The sequence below is a fragment of the Corvus cornix genome, chromosome 3, assembly GCF_000738735.6.
Source record: "Corvus cornix cornix isolate S_Up_H32 chromosome 3, ASM73873v5, whole genome shotgun sequence".
Taxonomy (NCBI): domain Eukaryota; kingdom Metazoa; phylum Chordata; class Aves; order Passeriformes; family Corvidae; genus Corvus; species Corvus cornix.
Genome location: NC_047056.1, coordinates 49,229,078 through 49,245,653, shown reverse-complemented (window position 1 = coordinate 49,245,653; position 16,576 = coordinate 49,229,078). Strand labels below are relative to the sequence as shown.

Genomic DNA, 16,576 nt, shown 5'->3' with positions numbered 1-16,576 from the left:
GAGTAGATTTCAATTAAACTTTTATGTAATACATTATTTATGCTTTTGTAAGCAAGCGTGGAGGAGAGGACTTATTTATGGTGCTTGACGGTCATATCTATATATTGATTTGCTGGAAGTAGCTGGATCATAAATATTCCTCATCATTTATGCTTCTAGGAATTATGGAGTTAAAATATCTCTGAAATATTGGTAATCCTTCTGCATAGTAGGTACTTTTGAGTAAGCCTTGTTTTGCCACAAATCCATTAGCAAGAAAAGCCTGCATTGGAAGTTTGCTGAACCTTGAGGTCCTTCTTTTCTAATGTTGATTTAGTATTTATTTAAATTTGACTATTCTGGCTTGGTTCAGAATGAGGGAAAGAGAAAAATTAAACCGTGAATTGCAGGGGTAATTAGTTGCCTAAATTCCTGAGAGATTTTTTCCAGGTTTTAGGATGTTGTTTTGAAGTGAAAATAATAATTTTGCAGATGGTAAGTGAATATGCAATTGCAGGCACAGTGCATTTTTTCCTATAAACTGAAGCAGACATCATCTTGAAGGCTCTTGAAGTATTATTTCTGTAATAAAGAAAACATTTGGTTTTGCTAGTATGAATTTTATAGGAAAGGTTCTGGATTACTTAAATAAGAACAATTGTTTGCTGATTGCATTAATTAACAGAAAAACAAACAAAATGGACATGAGGTTTGGGCTTTGGGAAACCCTTTTCTGGAAAACTGGCTCTGAAATATTTTGAGTGTGAGAGAAGGGGCAAGGAATGGTAAAAAAGTTTGTGTCTGTTCAAAAGATTATTTTTTTTTACAGAGACAATCTGCTATTTGTCTGGGTAAATACTTTTGGTTAAAATGCATATATAGTTAAACATCCAAGGAGGTAATCGATTTAATTTTATGTTAATGTCTTGGGCAGTATCTTCCAAAGTTCACTTGGAAGAAAGTCAGAAAATCTCCTTGATTTGAATCATTGGTAGATTTTGTTTCAAAATATATTTAACTACAAAAGGGGAGAGGGGAGAAATATCTGAAACTGAATTCTGAATTGCATGTTAAACTGTATGCTGACTATAGGAGGAAAAAAAAAATTTATTTGACCCCTGAATTAAAAGTATTTTTAGCAGTTCTCATTGAGTGGCCTTATATATAGAATGTTCACTAATAACCAAGTATTCTCTTTATTCCCCCAATCTTTTGTTTTTGCTAGAATTTAAAGAGGGAGCAAATTTATTAAGCATGCTCTATCAACGCTGAAATTAAAGTAGAAAAGTCATCCAGTCAGATTTCCTCTTAAATAACCTTTGATTGACTTTTTTATTTGTGTATACTTAAGAAAAATTGTGGGAACACTGAAGCGCTACTCCTATAAAGACAGACTAAGAGGGGTCTTTTAGCCTGGAGAAGAGAAGGCTCTGGGGAGATTCTTATAGCAGCCTCCCAGTACCTACAGGAAAGCTGGAGGGGACTTCTTACAAAGGCATGGAGGGATAACACAAGGGACAATGGCTTTAATCTGTAAGAGCATAGGTTTAGATTAGGTATTAGGAAGGAATTCTTCACTGTGAGGGTGGTGAGACACTGGAACAGCTTGGCCAGAGAAGCTGTGGATGCCCCATCCCTGGAAGTGTTCTAGTCCAGGTTTGATGAGGTGTTGTGCAACCTGATGTAGTGGAAGGTGTCCCTGCCCATGGCAGGGGGATTGGAACGAGATGGTCCTTAAGGTCCCTTTCCAACCTAAATCATTCTGATTCTGTGAAAACAGTTTGCTTACCTGAGGTTTTTTATTAGTTAATTAAAAAAAACCAAACCAAAACAAAAAACCAACAGGGCCAAGCAAGCAAAACCAGCTTCTGTGCTATTTAGGTATTTGTCAGGTAACTGTGAGAGAGTTACATACAACTCCTCTTCTATTTTTTAGCATAGTATGCTGCATTTTAGAAGCTTCCAGTCTGTGATGCAAGGTAGAGAACAGGTGAACAATTAAAACTCTGCTGTAGTAAAGCACTAATGCATTTATAACACTTACATATGTTCACCTTCAAGAATGAAGGTTGCGGGAGGAGGAAGCATCACCTCAGTGATGGGAGGCAGCTGGAGGAGATTAGCAATGAGGTGTGCTCTGGAGGAGCAGCACCAGGAGGAATTCACTGCTTAGCAGAACAGAGTAATCTGGCCCAGGATGGTGTTACTGGGAAAGCAGAGAGTTTCAGAACATGCCAATGCACAAGTACAAAACAAGTTTGCTGCATGCCAAAACACGCTGTTTTAAACCTTGTGCAAGTTTTTTCTAATGAGAGACAAAGCAGTGTGTGGGAAGCAGAAACATAATAAAGTCCAGTGACCTATTCATCTGGGTGAAGTCGATTCTGGACTGTTGCCTGTGTGAGAATGGGATTTGTGGACTGATTGGGAGTTAGAAAAAACACCTCGTGAAGATGTTGCAGATGGCTGTGCTGTAGAAGGCATCCTGGTGTTTTTTTCTTACCTTGACCTTTTTCATATTGTTAGGGAAAAGATGCTTTGAGTTGCACAGACTGATTTCTTTGGAACAGGGCCCTTTCCTTCCACAGGAAACCATATCACTGTCTAAGCCTTGGGCTTTTGCTCCAAATTTCATTGATGGAAGCTGATAAAATATATTCAGAGCCTCAAGGAAATATGTTTGGGGAGCATCAGGGACCAAGATGCTGGGTTTGTAGCTAAAGTGTATGGAGTAAGCCTTGTTTTTAATTGTGGCACTTGCTTGGTGTACTGAATTGAAAGCAATACTGAGTAGTTTGTGATGCTTTTCTGTAATTCATGTTTTTAGTAGACTTATGCTGGGGTGCCCTCGCATCCAGTTTCTTTGGTATGCAATGAATGACTGAAAGCAAATTGTATTTGGTGGTACAGGTCTCGTGGAAGCAAAGCTGTGTCCTCAGTTTCAGTAGAGAGATGATTGTCTACAAAACAAAAAAACCGCAAAACAAAGAAAATCCTTAGGAACATTTAGTGCGTGCAAAGTCGTGAATGGTGAATATGTGAACGTACCTTTTCTGCTTGCTTAATTTGCACTACATGTGCTGGTAATATTAGGTTCCAGTTAATCTGAGTGACATATTTGAAATTCTCAGAAACATGTGAAGGAGGAAGGTACAGACAGGTGTTTGCAAGCCACTTGGTTAGTGGGGCTTTAATATTTTATCGATTGTCAGCTGTGCTAGAGATTTTCATGTGTGCACCCAGCCCAGACAAATTGAAAAGTAAAATTCACTGGCTGAAATTGCTATGAACATACATTTATTCTTTACTCTCTTAAATGTGTTCTCAACTGGTAGTAAATCACACAGTCCTGTGCCTCTCTTGCTTGACTCAAATTCGCCAAATACAACCTGGTGATTTAAAGTTGCTCGATTTCTTTATTTGAAGGTGGGCTTTCTTTTTATTCGATTATTTTATTAAAGAACTGGGCTGTTTTCAGAGATGGTAACAGAATCCTGTTTGACAAGAAAGGTTTTCTGCTAAAAACTGCTGTCAGCCTGCTTCACCTGCCTTTGCTAATTTTTTGCCAGGCGTGGCTGAGGGATAGCTTCCTGTTGCAGGCTTCCTAATGTTTCAGATCCAGCCCACAATTTGTGAGCCAAGAAAAAGCTGCATTAAATTATTGTTCTTACTCTCTTATCTGCCAACATTGTACTTGGCTAGATAGCCTAGTCTTGCAGCCAGTGTAGAAAACAATTACCAAGCTCTGGAGGAGTTACTGTCTTTTATTACTGCAAAATATTGGAGTACTGGTGGAGCACTAATTTATTTTAAAAAATGGTTAGAAAATGTGGGTGGGGATGCCTACTGAAAAGAATATGGATGGGAAATAAAGTGTGTTTCAGTAAACTGGTATCTTTGTGATGAAGGAAGCAGAGTTGGTTGTAACACTAGATTCAGGCTCAATCAAGAAGTGTTATTTCTGGAAATGGGAAGGATCAAGGTAAGAGAAACAGCAGTACCCTTCCCATTTCTTGGAGTTTTAATCAAGAATAATACAGAGTCATTGTGAAGCATGATATCTACTGTTTTCTAACTTTTAAAATAAATAGAGAAAGTCCTGTGCAGGACTTGCAGCTTTCCGAATTTATGTAACTTTGCTAGAAAGGCTTTTGTTTTGTCTTTTAATGTAGAAAAGTATTTATTCTGAATATAGCTTATTGATTTAGGATTTTTTCATAAAATGGATTGTTGTTTGAAATATAAAATTAATTTTCATGTTTTTAGGCAATCCCTGTCCAGCAGAGGTTAAAAGGCCAATTTGCTACAGGAGTTAGGACCTTGCCTTTCTCGGCTGAGTACTTGGTTGAAATCAACAAAGTTTTGCTGGCCATGGCTGATGTTGAGCTGCTGCTGAATGCACCAGAGCTAAATACTGGCATCTACGAAGATTTTTCAGCTCAGGAAGATGCACTGAAGGTACTGCATGCCTAAGCATTATATTCAGAGCAGAGAAGGGAAACAGCAGAATAAAGGCCACCACTGGCCACTGCAACTGTATTGCTGTATTTATGGTTTTGCTTGGTATATACAGGATCAATATGCACTGAAAACTAAAAAATGACAGTTCTGTTGGCTATTTTTTTTTTCTATGCATAATCTGGATACAAAATATAGCAGCATGAAATCTGGGTGGGAGGTTGAGGGAGCAATGTTTAATTTGTTGTAGACACTTGTATTTTTCATTGTAGTTTAAATAACTCTTAGAGAAATGCTAAAGCCAATCTCCTTACATTCCTGCTTGATAGCCTTAATACAGCTGCTGTTCTTAGGTCATGTGAAAACAATTGCTCACATAGGAAGAGGAGAGGGTGATTCTTGACTTTTTATAAAGCTATATGTGATGCCTCAAGATGATGGTACCTGTTTCAGTTTTAAACTCCCCCTTCTTATTGTCAGCCAGTGGATTTACCTGTGTGATTAATAATAAGGAAATAGTTAAGGACCTGGCCTTTTTCAAAAGGGGATGAAGAAATTGTGTTTGAAAATAATGAATCCTCCTGGGAAATAGGAGTTGAGTATGTAGAAGTCTGAGTCCTGGTTAATTCTTTGCATACAAAAGAGTGTGAAACAGATTTTCCCAGAAAACATCCATTGGAGTTGGGAATTACACATGGCATGGTGCAGTGTACATGTACCTCTCTGGATTGGGAATCATAGCGGGATCCATGTGTCGTGTCTGAGGTGTAGTCAGGCTTTGCCTCTCACCAAGAGCTGGATTAGCTGTTCCTGCAGCTGCTATATAGGTCCTTTAAAAGCTTTTCAGAATTCCAGTCCACTTTTCTGGCATGCTTTTCTTTCTGCTGTGTTCATGACTCCATTTTTCATGTCTTGGTTTTTTATACATTTTACAAAAGCAAATATGGGAATGGTGCCAGCCTTTGACAAAGCAGGCAGCCTTTCATTGATGAAATTCTCTTGTCCCTGCTTACGCTGCTTCTGTGCTGCCTTGAGTGCTGTTAGGAGTGTTTATGTTAAGATGGGTTTACAATACTTCATTTTGGAGCAACTGTCTCGTCTGATTTTGAAGTTTTGGTATATTCTAAGAGTGTTTTCACAAAAAGCAAATAGCAGAGCATAGAATTTTTAGAAGCATTACTGTTTTAAATTCAAAAAGATAAGTAAATTCCACTGTCTGCATGGACTGTTTGTCCTCCGAATACCAAGGCAGTCTTACAACAGTATCTGGTTTAAAGGAATTTTCACATCATAGTTCAATGGTATTTGAAATTGATTACTTTAACTTTGTCATTTAAATCTAAAACCTTTATGGAGCTTTATGCTTTTGCAGTTCTGTGCATATGGGAGGTCACATGAAGCATGATAAAAGTCACATTTTGTGGTCCATTTTTTTACATGGGGAAAGAGTATGAGCAGTGTCTTCATGACATGGGCAGATTTGTTTAATAATGAAGATACTGTTGTTTTGAGAAGTATGGTGTGTCCCTTTACCTTAGGGACAAATTGGATATATATGAAATATTTCATCATTTTAATAAAAACTTGAAAAGGACACATGCTTAAAAGGTGTGATGAACTATTCATTTCAGTTGCTAAAACCTATTTAAACTGTAAACTGCTGGTACTGGTGCTCATGGTCTTACTGTAGATGCTGATTTTTGGAAGAGAATTTTGAAAAGATTATTTTTTGATATTTTTCTTTTATTTCCTGCTGGTGTTGACTAATAGCTTGTGTCATTACTGTGCTTGCAGAACATAAAAGATATTTTGGATAAACTTGGGGATCAAATTGCAGTCATACATGAAAAGCAGCCTGATGTTATATTGGAAGCATCTGGACCGGAGGCAATACAAATAGGAGATGCACTAACACAGTTGAATGCAGAATGGGACAGAATTAATAGAATGTACAATGATCGTAAGTGGTAAGTCAAGCATGATTGGTCTCTCTGGCCATGTGGAAAATACTTTATGTACATGTTTATGTAAGTGTTTTTCAAATGTACCTTAATGATGAAGATGAGTTTGGGAGTTATCAGCTTTAATATGTTGGTATTACAAAATTATTTCCTGAATTATTCAATGTTGAAACCATTAATATGGAAATTGCAGTTTGACTGCTTTTTATGAAGCTGATTGTTTCTACTTTATTAAATAGAAGGTTTTATAAACAAAACATGAAATTTTGGTTTTGTAAAGGTATCTCAAACCAAAGTTCAAGAAGAATAATGTTGAGTAGGACATCTTTTAACATTCAAGGTTGATTTTTGAGGGAAGGATGCAGTTTAAAAGAATGGGATCTTTAAAATACAGCACCTATGATAGTTGTCAATAATATTTGTTGTGAGTAATTGAAGATGAGAGATGACCTGATTAGAAAATGTTGTGCTTAGGAAAACAAGAGACTACTAAAATCTTAAGTAAGTGCTTAAGAAATAGGTATTTCCAATTTCCTTTCTACAAACAGGTGTAATTTCACTTGGGCAAAAAGTTTGATTTCTCCCCACCCCTTACAGAAGATACTCTAAACTTTTTACCTTATCTGAATCAGTTTAAAATGTTTATAAACAAACCCAGCACGACTTAGTCAAACTTGGAAAAGTGTATTAGATGAATATTTTAAGTTGGAATTTGTAGAAGTGTGAAAGTATGTGTTCAGGAAGTTACCACAAAGCTGAAGGTGCTCACACTGCAAGCAGCAGTGGACACTGAAATTGCTGCTATGCAAAGAACCCCTTAATGACTTAAAATTATTCTATGAAATTTGAAATTAAATACAAAGGCTTATACTGTAGTTAATTTGCTTTTACAGTATTTCCTTTTTAATGATGATGTAAGGTAATGAATGATGTAGAAGTTTTGCAGAGCATAAAGTAATGTTTAACCATGTTTACTTGCTTTGTAGCACCAGAAAACTGATATCAAACACATGTGGCAGTGTATTTTGAAGAGATGTTTTTAGGAGGAGTGTGTATTACTTAAGCAGATGTTTGCAACTATTTCTCAGAGCACTGATGTATGTGTAGGGATATAAAAATCAGTTGATGGTATCATCTAAATAGAGACTTCCAGAAATTCTGGATCCCTGGATCAGTGGAGGATGAAGATTCCTAATAACTCAGCAGGCAATGTTGTTTCACTGTGGGTTCTTTAATTAGAAAGCGGTGATGCCAGCTAAGTACAACTTTCTGTGTTCTTGCTGGTTGCTCGTGGTCACCTGCTGTATTTGGAAACAACTGCTCCAGAACCTGGTGTCCATCCATATTTATAAGCCTGCAGCTATTTTATTGTCCTCATAGGTACTGTATGCACTCAGCTTTAGTTATGCCTTTTTCTTCCTACTTGTAATTTACTTGAAAAGCTTTTAACTAATGTGAACATTTTGTAAGTATGAGTACAGTTTCATTTAAGTAGCCAGGGCTGACCAGAAAAGTAGTCTTCTTATTGAAAAAGGTAAGTGTATCAAAGAGTAGGTTCAGTGTTGATGAATAACTGGCAAAACAGAACAGATCACCTCTTCAGTCACTTTGCTGATACACATTAATTTTGAACTTCATAAAGTTTGTAAAGTTCTGCATATTATTGAGAATAATAGTGGGCTTTGTTTTCATACAAAAATGGACTACTGGACTAGCAATTTAGATAAATGGTATGTAGCCTTCTGAATATATAAAATGCTGCAATTTTAATAGAAGCATGCACTTTGGTCAATGAAGACATTATTAATTGCAATATTAAAATGGCGTTAGTATTTTTATACTGTTTCCATTACAAAGAAGAATTCTTAGCCAAGTTTAATCTTGCTTTTCCTAGTTTTGCACTAAGTATAAGCTAGATGACTATCTCCTTAATCATCTTAGGCTTTTTTCTATTTCTGGAGTGGGTGGGGATTTGACAAAATTAGGAGAAGCAGCATTTGAAGCCTCCAGCTAAAGATTGACTTAGTTTTCAGAGGTAGTAAAGATTTTGTGATTGAATGCCAGCTAAGTAGTTAAACCTTTGATAAAAGCTCTGATAAAGCCAAGCACAAGTTGAATTGAACTTTACTTAGCAAAGCTTCTAAGTAGTCAACTAAATCCAGCTGACTACAGTTGGAGTTAAACGTGTAGAGTAAAATGTGTGTATATATGGACTTAAAGCTTTGAGCTGTTTGTAACAGTGCTGGTTTGCTAGTTCTTCTCCTTTTGTTATGGGTTTTCCCCCAGTGCTAAAAGTGTTGATGACTTGGGAATGAGAAGTGGTTTGGAAACAGTGGATTCCTGCACAGGAGGCAAAGGATAGCCAAGTTTTGGTGCAATAGTCACAGGTACTTTTAAAAGTACTTTGGTACTGGAAGCAGTCTGTAGGGAAACAGCAGCACATGCATCTGACTCAAAACTGGAGTGAAACTTTGCTCATTGCTCAAAAAGTCATGTGGTCAAAACTCCCTCAAAAACTTTAATTTTTAAGGAATCAAATTTAATCTATTTTAAGTGCTTAGAATGTATCTTCTCATTAAATGTGGAATGAGTTACTATCATGGGACAGAAACGTACATGAGAAATAAAGGGAGATTGAGGTTTGGGGTCAGTCTACAGGTTGGTCTAGGGTATTGAATCAAGGTATGTGCCAGAAACTGAAATGGTAGAAGTAGGAGATAAGGTTAGAAAAACTTAACTAGGGATTTTTAAGACTTCTTTACTGGAATTGGCCAATAATAATAATAACAAAAAAGCCCTGTATGTATCAAGAAATATGTATGTTTTGTAAAATGAGATTCAATTGTAATGAAAACAATCTTGCTAAGAACTCTGGGATTGTTGATTTCTGTGAAAAAAATAGTTGCAATGGTAGCTCTTTAAAGTTCTTTCTTATGCTGCTAATTTCAGATTGCATCTATATGTATGCATATACCCTGGAGTGTTTACTGGTGCAGTTGTTTGCAATTGTTGCAATAATGAGCTGCAAATGAGATCATTCCTCAGTCAAAATAGGTGTCCTCTGATTAGCAGTAGTCTTGGCCTCATATGTCTTTAAAGATGACTGTTTTTATTAGTTTGGAATAGTTAACAATCAACAAATAGAAAACAAACCTCTCTGTTCCTTTCTGGCGTGTTTTTGTCATGCTCTCACTTCGTTAGCTTGTTAACATAAGAGAGCTCTCATTTTATTAAAAAACAACTGTCTGACTGTGGTAATTTTGCCTGTTCCATGCTAGAGCATGTTGCCCTTCAAGTTAAGCAACACATTAATTTGAGGCTGCAAAGATGATGACAGTGAAATATCTGGTAAATTATTGTGTGATTAAATTGTATAAGACCGACTTATGCATGTTCACTGATAATACTATTTAATCAAATATATAATCTATATAATCAAAATCACCCTCACTTAATTAATTCTGGGCATCAGCACCCCATAGCTTATGAAGGAGAAAAAGGAGCAAGAGTCATTAATCATATTTCATGTTTCACACTGTCTGATAGCTAAATTGTTTCACGATTAAAGGAGGGAAGGGTTCTGCAGACCAGTTTGATGTAGCTAATTAATCTTTATTTTTTAAGTGGTAGAAACAAAAGTTTGCTTAGGACTGCCCTTTCTTCCTTCAGCTGGAAGTTAATGACAGTCTGTGCTGTTGGCTTTCACCACAGCTAGCTACTGTGCCAGGAAGCCTTCAGTTACTAGGACTTGGTTAATCAGGTTGTGTGTTAGTCTTTCTGTTCTGCAAGGCAAATCTACGCAGTGGAGTGGGATTCCTAGCCTTCTAACTGCAATGGTTTGGTTAATTTTTCAATCCTTTGGTTTCCCACAGTTGCTTTGACAGAGCGATTGAGGTGTGGAGGCAGTTCCACTGTGATCTCAATGATCTCTCCCACTGGATAACAGAGGCTGAAGTGTTACTGGCTGATGCCCGTGGACCAGATGGCAGCCTGGAGCTGCAGACAGCTGGGCTGCATCAGCAGGTATGTGTGAATCGGGCAGAAAATGAGCAAGATGGAAAAAGCCTAGATTTTTGTCTAAAATTGTAGTTTTATAGATAGACATATGGATTTGCAGTGGGGCTGTCCAATTACACTTCAAAAAGCAGTAACTCTTAACATTTCTATTTTGGCTGCAGTTTAAAATTTATTCTTGGGGAAGAGCTCAACTCCTGCTTATAGTTTGGGGTTTTATAATTATTGCTCTTACTATGGATAGGTTTGAGATAATTTGATAAATCAAATGTTGGCATAATTTGTCAGTTTATAAGTTTTGTTAAAGCTTCAGAAATATGTTAATCAGATAAAAAAATCCAGTATATTATTTCACTTGCTTTCAACTCACAATTTTAAAAAAAGGACCCCAGTGAAGGTCATTTGTTACTTAGCAAATTATTTATTGAAACAAATTACTTTTGAAGATACTACCTTGTATAAACAATCTAGAAAAAGAGAAGATTCCAAATACAGGGGTTTTATGTTTGATTTTTTTTTTTCTTCTGATTTTGGTTCTGGAATTTAGCTCCCTGATGTCTTTTTAGTTATTTTACTTCCTTTTAAATAAGGAGAAGAAAACATAACTTTAAGGATCAAGGCTTTTTTTTCTTTTGAGAATATTAGATATCCAAGTGTCAGATGTGTGTTGTGAAAGAAAAGTAAGTTCTATCTAAGACACAGCTTGTGTTTTATCCTTGCTGCTGCTTGAAGTTTTCTTCAAGAATTTCACTTCTCTTTTTTGAAACATCTTATTCCTAATCTAGTTGCAAAGATATTTTTGCTAACAGTGTAAGATTTTTGCAGTGGTTAGGGATGTTCGAAAATTTAATCCTGACGTCTTCTGACTTTCTTTAGCTTCATGAATTTTCTGTGGATCTAGGATGATGGCAGCAATGCCATAGTTACCCTAGCTAAAATACTCTGAAGTTAAAGAAGTATCTGGGGTATAGATTATGAAAAGAACAGGTTAAAAGTCATACCATCTGTTAGAACCACTAGGAAGTGCTGTACATTAATAGAAAAGGAATCAAATATGAGTGTAGATTTTAGCATAGATGGCTTAAATGAATTCTTGTGATTCTTTGTAGTATTTGCAGCCTATTCTGTGTCACTATCTTTCTATGACACTTAGAAAATTGAATTAGATTCAATAACAGAACATTAATAATTTGATCAACAGCATCCATTTCTAAGTAAGGTGGTTTTAAGTGCCTGTTTTTAGTAAAATAATATGCACCCAGGATTCATCCTGTGTCTCATGAGCCAGATCAAAGTCACTTTAGGTCAGTAATAAAATTCTGTGTGGCTTTTACATTTCTGACAGGAACTCGAAGAGGGAGTCAACAGCCATCAGACCAGTGTTTCAGCATTGAACAGAACTGGAGAAGGGATCATACAGAAACTGTCTGCTACGGATGGGAGCTTCCTACAGGAGAAACTGGCAGGATTGAATAGACGCTGGAAAGCAATCACAACAGAGGTCATGGATAGACAACAGAGGTAATAAGTTAATCAAAAATTTGGATGTCTGACCAGATGCAATAAGGAGAATTTCATTTAGTAGACTCTGGGAGAAAGAGTGCATTCTATTGCACCCTGTCATTAATCTGAATTTCCCTAATGTTCAGAGCTCTGTTTGGAACTGTTGTCTAGACAAATTTCTCATAAATCCACCTGCACTTGACTGCTTAGTAAGTCTTTGTTTAGTACAACTCACAAAATGACTACCACAAAACTACTTTTCTTACACTTTGTACTTTGTTTTTAAAATAATTTCTTTATAAAGCCAGACTTTTTAGGAAGAATTGCTCAGCTACTTTCTCTGGCTGAAGCTGAACTGTAAGTACATCACATTAATTTTTATTTTATCATTGACATAGATACACTAATTGAAACAACTTGTATTGTTCTTGAACCACAATATTGTAAAGTAAGATATTTATGTAATTATGTGTTTTTAACATCCCCTGATACATTTAGAAATGCAATAGGAACTTGCTTAATTACTTAGTTTGAGAAATTTCGTTAAAGTTTTATGTGATTTAGGGAAAGTATTATATATGTCCCTAAAACTTCCAGGAGAAAAATTCAGTGGCCTTATAATGACTTGCAATGATTAGGCGTGTAGGTGTTGTCATTACTATTGCTTACGTTTAATGTGTTCCGCAGTCTTTTAAAAGTCTGTTTTGTGACTTTGGAACTAAAACACATCTGTTTTGAAGGTAGTAGTATTTATTTGCAAATATCTTGCATTTTAATGATGATGGTAGAGTCTTTTCATGATAAAAATGAATCCTTTAAAATGCTCCCAGCACTGAAAAACACTTGACTGTGGCATCAGAATTAATGTAGGACTGATGTGCTGGACTTTTTGTTTCACTTTTTAAGGCTAAAAGGAGAGAACCAGCAGCTGATAGAGTACAGAAAGAAGCTTGATGAGCTGCGTTGTTGGTTAGAAAATGTAGAAAATGCTCTGGACACAAGATTTACATTCAACCATGAAGAAAACTTGCAAGAATTACAGGCAAGATTGATTAGAGTGTTTGTGTATACATCTGTAAGTCTTGTGTAAAGCATCAGGACATGGCTTTTGGGGAGGGGAATTTTCACATTGCAAATAGGCAAAGATATATTATGGTTGTGTGAGACAATTTTGTGAGATTACTTACACAGGCAGGATGCACCCTGAAATGAAGTTGGGTTGAGTTGGTAACTGTTATGTAGCCAGAAGATGATGTCTGTGTATGAAAGAGTGAGAAACAGATATACTACTGATAAAATTTAGTAAGTAGAATTTCACAGGAGATGATGTTGTGTGTGTGTCAGCTTCGTAATTGCTAAAACCTGTAGAAGAAAGCTGATAACCTTAAATGGTAAGTAATACCATTGTCCCATTTACTGGGCAATTGTAATACTTTTTTATGTGTGAGATTTTATTTAATCTGCTTTTTAAACTGTAAGGGTTTTGGCCATTTCAAGTAAGCTGTGTGCATATGTATGTATTTTTCCTGTTTATTTTGTGTCTGGCTTTGACATCAAAACGTCTTTGGTTTGTAGGATGTGTGAAAGAGAATGTTTCTGAAATACTAAAAGAACGAGAGGAATAGTCAGTCCAACTAACCTGCTTGCTCATTTTTTTAAAAATCAGTAATTTAAAAAAAGGCAACAAAAAACCCAACAAAATCCCAACCAACCTCTTTTAGACCAAATCTAGGTGGGAAGTCTTGAACAAGTGTTTATAAATGATGTAAAGTGGCTGCAGTTGTTTGCCTAAACAAATTGACTCACGTCAGCTGAGTATTTGATGCCTGACTGTCATCAAAGTGTAATTTTTCTTGTCATCTGCCTTAATATAAATGCCAGAAGTGAAACATAATAAATGTTTCAATAATTTCTAGATCAAGCATAGAAACCAAAATAGAAGCTATTCTGTTTATGTTCAGGGAAATGCCTAATATTGGAGTTAAAAGAAAGCTTTCCTCCTCCTTTGCTTAAGCATGTATGCATTTTATTTCATTTCATCTAAAGCTCTTCTGTCCATTTTAGGTCTTAAGTGAAGAGATGGAAGTACTGGGTGGCAAACTGGAATGGCTGAACAGAACTGAACCTGAAGTGCTGTTGGATAAAAACGTTGGTCTTCAGGAAAAAGACAAACTTTCTGATTGCCTGCAGTCCCTCAATGTGAGGTGGAATAAGGTGTGCATTTCTTCAGTATTGGGTACCTGAGGCTGAATATAGTGATATACTTGGAATGGTTGTTCTCCTTTTCATGTATCTATGACATGTGGTGTGTACATAAAATGACTTGGAAGCCATGCAGGAATGATCAGGAAATGTACCCCAAACAATTTTCACACGAAAATACTGATGGACATTTTTCTGTCAGATTGAGTTAATTTAATTAGCTTAGGTTTTTCTGTTGTTTTGGTTTGTTTTTTTTTTTTTCTTTCATGTAGGCTTATTTTTTTGAAAGATGGATCAAAAGTATCAGCTAGATCAAAAATATTTTGCTTATTTGAGTCAAACAGTAATGTATTAACTTGAAATTGAGAGAATAAATCTTTGCTATATAGGAAAGTTGAATGCTTGTAGCAGTTAAGAAGAAAAGAAATGAAGCTGTGATAAAGCTTAGTAAGAAAATCTTATCAAGTGTGTCTGGGTTTCTTCTTAAGCATAACTGCTATAAATTAGAAACTCCTGTGTTCAATCTCATTGGAAAGGCTGGTTGGAGTAAAACAATTTTTTTCAAGCAAAGCCTGGAGATCCAAATGAAAAAAAAAATTAAATTATTTGAGATTATTTTATGGATGACACAGGTAAGAATGTATTGGGGAAAGGGGCATTTGATAGTTCAGAGAAAGAAAAAAGATGTGTTTTTACCAGTTCAGCCATGAAAATGGGGATTCCCCCACTGCTTTGTATACTACATTTCCCTCACTGCATTTAAAAACTTTTAAAAAGCAAATAGGCAAATTTGTTTTCACTACAATGGAGTTGTAACATTTTTTCCTTTTTCAATTAGTTCCCTATTTCTCTACTTTTGTGCGACTGACAAATTATGCTTTGCATCATCTTTTCTTCAAAGTATATTCAAATGAGTTATAGTTTTGGTGCTTAGACAGTAAAAAACATGCAAATGACCAGTCTACAATAGTTTATTTATTTCTTCTCAATATTTAGGTATGACACTGGGATCTTTTGAAAAAAAAACACTTGAGTACCTCTTGAAGTTTTTATTGTTTTTAAAGGATACCTTCAAAAAATATTTGAAACGTATCTGAGGTGTGGTGTAGAATATTTTGTCTTTCAATAAGAGATTACTTTTCTGCCATTAATATAGGTTGTGTTACTGTTTTTATTTCTCTCTTCTGGTCTGTAGGTGTCCAGAGAAGTGCCTGACAAAGTGAGAGAATTGGAGGCATTTGCTGGGCAGTCCCATCTTGTTACCAAGACAAAGCCTTCTGGTGAGTGATTAGTCCTTCTGTTCTGCTTAATTGTCTTGAGTGTAATCCTGTCTGCAGTCAAAAGTAATTGAAAAAGGAAAAAACTCTATGAACTTAGACAAATATAAATAAGAAATGTTGAACCACAGTGCTGTACTTAAGGCTGCCTTCATATTACTATGGGAGAGACAGAATGTTTGGGTAGGGAGGAAGTCACTCTACTGTTCAGGGCTGGGGGAGTCTTTTGGAGTTCCTCTAAGAGTTTTGAAATGGAGAAAGGTTTTAGTAAGGCTTAGGCTTCTTCATCAGGTCTAGGTACAAAGTAGAAACCAAAATAGCTGTGTTTGTGACAGGCTGGTTTCCTGTGGATTTGGGGTCATACCTTTGACTAATTAAGATCCACTAGAAGCTTTCCATACAGCTAATTATTTGTAAAGTATCTCTTGCATGCAGAATTTTTGCAGTCCTATAAATAAAGGCCATTCTGCTTCTTTTGGCTCAGTTAGGGACACAAATGGATCTCCCTTATCTGCTAGATACTTACCAATTACCGCAGGCCTGGTTCCTACGGTATATCACCGTGTCCCGCAGCTATAGGGAGGAGGAGGAGGAGAAGATCCAGCAGGCAGGAATTGTGCAGCAAGATTGATTTATTTAATTATTTTACAAACTCCTCTACAGACCTCCTTCCCCATAGTCTAACTGGACAAAGGATCAGCCACCCCCTGGGGGTGATTGGCCAAAATCCCAAAACATCCATTATCAAAATATTTTCTACTATACCACAAACAAGACTTTCCAAGGTTGCAGGTGGCTTGGTTGTTTACATTCCCTGCTACCTCTTCTGTGAGAGAGAAAAATCTCTCACGGACTTAGAAAAATAACAAGAAGATCCTCACTAACAGCATTTTTGTACCTACACTTACCTTCCTGAATGTCTTAGGGAAGGCTGTCCAAATATATGTTCTTGTATGAGGTATTGACACTGGTCATATTTTCAAGTTGTTGGAGGCAGTTCAGCAGATACAGATTGTAAACAAAATGCCCAGGTCTCCCTTTTGGAAATTTAGGTAAAGACAACAGCCCTTGCCTGAAAAAATTTGCAACTCAAACTTCAGTAAATTAACTCACTAATTTTTTTTTTTTTTAATTCAGCATCAGTAAACAAAATTTGAGGCAAACCAACTTCGGTTTAATCCT

The 16,576-nt window shown here is 36.2% G+C and overlaps 1 protein-coding gene across 4 annotated transcripts in view; it reads left to right on the top strand.

Moving 5' to 3' along the window:
- UTRN (utrophin) overlaps positions 1 to 16,576 on the top strand; it is a 356,530-nt gene that overhangs the window by 131,463 nt on the left and 208,491 nt on the right. For all 4 annotated transcript variants that reach the window (XM_039567915.1, XM_020583681.2, XM_020583682.2 and 1 more), the window contains 7 exons: positions 4,246 to 4,437; positions 6,232 to 6,404; positions 10,271 to 10,421; positions 11,758 to 11,933; positions 12,822 to 12,957; positions 13,980 to 14,129; positions 15,313 to 15,397. In XM_039567915.1, the coding sequence (XP_039423849.1) occupies positions 4,246 to 4,437; positions 6,232 to 6,404; positions 10,271 to 10,421; positions 11,758 to 11,933; positions 12,822 to 12,957; positions 13,980 to 14,129; positions 15,313 to 15,397 (1,063 nt within the window). The remainder of the gene's footprint in view (positions 1 to 4,245; positions 4,438 to 6,231; positions 6,405 to 10,270; positions 10,422 to 11,757; positions 11,934 to 12,821; positions 12,958 to 13,979; positions 14,130 to 15,312; positions 15,398 to 16,576) is intronic.